Here is a 3,631-nt window from a genome sequence, read left to right as displayed (position 1 = left end):
GGTGCTTTGAGGCATTTTGGGGTGTTTGCGGGGGTGGGGTACGGGTGCGTGCAGGTCTGGGGGTGCAGCATGTGCGGCTGTGTGCGTGCAACACCCCAACGCCACCACCTCGGAGGTCGGGAGGGGTGAGTGGGGGTACATGGTGCGTGGTAGGGGGCTCGTGCACACACACACAAGGGTGCACACGTACGCTGGGCGAATACCTGCACAGTGCACAGGCGTATGGACGTGCCTACAGTGTGCCTGTGCATCCCCTGACATATGGGCACCAACAGAGCACATGTGCACCATGCGTGCACACACCTGCAAGCGCCCCTTGCACGTGTGCCCCGCACGCACGAACATCTGCGGAGGTGCAGGCAAGCACCAGGTCACGAACCCGCAGCGCACTTATGTATGGGATGCGTCGTGCACAGTGTGTGTTCACATACACACTGGGGGGTATGTGCAGCCCAGAGGTGTCTGGGGGTGCACGTGTGCAAAGAGGTGCATCCTACAGAGCTGTGGAGGTTCATGCAGACGTGGGGAGGGTGCATGGATGCAGGGTGGGTGTGCTGCACATGGGGGCAACATGCACAGACAGAACTCAAAGCCCCAATCTGCCCAGGTTTTCCTCCAAAAGCTGTGGCACGTTTCTGCTCTCCTCCTCTCCCATGGGCAAGGCTGAGTGAGTGCACTGGGGTAGTGGCACCTTTACTGGGCTTATGACTAGGTTTCTGTTTGCTTCCTATGGGGCTACTGCTACAATACCACTAGGATGCTCCCAGTAACCTTGTGAAGGGTCAGTGGGATACTGTCAAGAGACAGCTGAGACCCTCTTGGGAGACTGCTGAGATGCTACTGGGAGTTTACTAAAATATTGTTAGGACACTTTGTAGACAGCACTAAGGCTCTTTCACAGGGTGGCACTAAGATACTCTCTGGATGCTAGGGGGATACCGGGAGAATGTTACTGTGGTACTACCACGGCACTACCAGGATGCCATCAAGACACTACTAAGACACTCCCAGCATCTTTCCAGGGTTGATACTGAGATGGTCTTACAAAGGTACCAGTGGAGTATTGCTAACCCACCAGCAGGGTCTTCTCAGGATACTACAACAGGCACAGTTCAGATGCTTTCAGCATCGTAGCATGGCACAAAGCTAATACCTGGGTTTTACAGTGCACTACCAAGATACTATCAGGACCCTACTCAGAGAGTAGCCGTGTACCATCACAGCACTGTCAGGATTCTATCAGGACACTGCTCATACACTACTGTGATGCTATCAGGGTGCTGTTAGGATATTAACTAGGATGCTATTTGGAATGCTCCTGGCATAGTATCAGGATACTACTACCCCTGCTGGTACACCTTCAGGGCTCTGCAGAGCTGTCCGGTGGCTGCTGCTAGGACACTCTCAGTGTGGCACAAAGGTACTGGATGCTGCTAAGATGTTCGCAGAATTACAGAATGGCAAGGATGGGAAGGGACCTCTGGAGATCATCTTGTTGAACCCCCTGCAAGAACAGGGTCACCCAGAGCAGGTTGCACAGGAATGTTTCCAGGCAGGGTTTGAATATCTCCAGAGAAGGAGACTCCACCATCTCTCTGGGCAGCCTCTTCCAAGGCTCTGGCACCCTCACAGGAAAGAAGTTTTTCTTCATGTTGAGATGGAATTTCCCGTGCTCCAGTTTGTGCCCTTTGCCCCTTTTTCTGTCACCCAGCACCACTGAGAAGGGTCTGGCCCCATCCTCTTGCCACCCGCCCTTTAGCTGTTGCTCAGCATCGATGAGGTCTGCTCTTCTCCATCTGAACAGCCCCAGGTCCCTCAGCCTTTCCTCAGCAGAGAGATGCTCCAGTCCCTCATCATCCTCATAGCCTCTGCTAGACTCTTTCCAGCAGTTCCCTGCCTTTCTTGAACGGGGGGGCCCAGAACTGGACCCATTGCTCCAGCTGTGGCCTCCCCACAGCAGAGCAGAGGGGGAGGATGACCTCCCCCCACCTGGGGCCATGCTCTTTTGAGCCCCCCGGGAGACCATTGGCCTTGTGACCACAGGAGCACGTTGCTAGCTCGTGGGCAACTTGTTGTCCACCAGGACTCCTGGGTATTTTTCCTGCCCTTTTGGAACTTCATGTTATCAGGATACTGCTTGGATATACCAAAGATAACACTGAGGTACTTTCACAATACTGTCAAGGCACTACTAAGATACTACTAACATACTATGTTAGTACTAACATACTATGTTAGACCGGGCAGCTGCTCAGGTCTGGAACAGCAGAGCAGAGGGGGAGGATGACCTCCCCCCACCTGGGGCCATGCTCTTTTGAGCCCCCCGGGAGACCATTGGCCTTGTGACCACAGGAGCACGTTGCTAGCTCGTGGGCAACTTGTTGTCCACCAGGACTCCTGGGTATTTTTCCTGCCCTTTTGGAACTTCATGTTATCAGGATACTGCTTGGATATACCAAAGATAACACTGAGGTACTTTCACAATACTGTCAAGGCACTACTAAGATACTACTAACATACTATGTTAGTACTAACATACTATGTTAGACCGGGCAGCTGCTCAGGTCTGGAAAAACCACAGATCTCTAAATTTGGTTCCTATTTTCACCAAAGCTCTGGCCTTCACAAGCAACCTCATTTCTTTTTTGAATTGTTTTGAATATCCTGATATATCAGAATATTACCACTATTCTGCTAAGGTGCTATCAGGACAGTATTCATTTCCTAGTAGGGTGCTGTCAGGATGCTACTAGGATATCAGTAGGTTTCTTCCAAGGTACTACAAGGGCAATAGAAAAGATTGTGGTAAGATACTTCTGGGAAACTGTCAGGGCAACACTCATACTTTTAGGATACTCTCAACACATTACTAGCATGATACTTTCAGGTCATAACTAAGATAGTGATGTAGTATAAAGATACTACTAAAATACTACCAGTTCAGTAAAAAAGGGAGTGTTATGATACTTTTTATATACTACCAGTGTAGCACTAAGAAGCTTTTGGGCCACTATCAAGACTTTGGTGTTACTTAGTGAAGTACTACTAGTATAGTGTCAGGATATTTGCTTATTTCTATGAAGCCATATCCCAACAGCATGTACTTAAGATGATGTTGAGATACAGCTAGGGTACTACAGAGGTGCTGTTGGTCGTGTAATATCCCTGGCAGTAGGGTTTCAGCCAGCACGGTGAAAGCCGAGGGGGTAGGGGACCCTGGTGTTGCAACCTGTGAGTGCAGGCCCTCTCTCCGCAGCTAAGGTGGCACGTTGGTGTCGAGGAGGATGGAGGCCCCCCTGGTAAGCCTGGAGGAGGAGTTCGAGGAGGGGCCTGGAGACGATGTGGGGACCCCCCAACGTACTGCAGACCCGGCGCTGGCCGAGCTGGAGAGCTTCTCAGCCGAGATGATGAGTTTCAAATCAATGGAGGACCTGGTGCAAGAGTTCGATGAGAAGCTCACTGTCTGCTTCCGCAACTATGATGCTGCCACCGAGGGTCTGGCCCCCGTGCGGGGGTGTCTCCAGGCACAGGAGGAGGAGGACCGCCTTCAGGATGAGGAGTGAGTAAGGCTCCCCTACTCCTGGGGCCACGTGCTTCCTCGCGCACCTGCAAAATCCACCCCCCCCCCCCA

At 51.9% G+C, this 3,631-nt stretch overlaps 1 protein-coding gene across 2 annotated transcripts in view; it reads left to right on the top strand.

The window, feature by feature from the left end:
* The first annotated feature begins 2,536 nt into the window (after window positions 1-2,536).
* The window catches only part of FEZ1 (fasciculation and elongation protein zeta 1), a 13,575-nt gene continuing 12,480 nt past the window's right edge, over window positions 2,537-3,631 (top strand). The window contains exon 1 of one of the 2 annotated variants that reach the window (XM_014961065.1): window positions 2,537-3,559. In XM_014961065.1, coding sequence (XP_014816551.1) covers window positions 3,285-3,559 — 275 coding nt within the window. In that variant the 5' untranslated portion in view covers window positions 2,537-3,284. The remainder of the gene's footprint in view (window positions 3,560-3,631) is intronic. The other variant, XR_001414032.1, reaches the window with a different exon arrangement.

This window comes from Calidris pugnax, unplaced genomic scaffold, assembly GCF_001431845.1.
Source record: "Calidris pugnax isolate Ruff unplaced genomic scaffold, ASM143184v1 scaffold269, whole genome shotgun sequence".
Classification (NCBI taxonomy): Eukaryota; Metazoa; Chordata; class Aves; order Charadriiformes; family Scolopacidae; genus Calidris; species Calidris pugnax.
The sequence above is the reverse complement of the archived record's forward strand: the minus strand, read 5'-3'. Positions and strand labels throughout refer to the sequence as shown.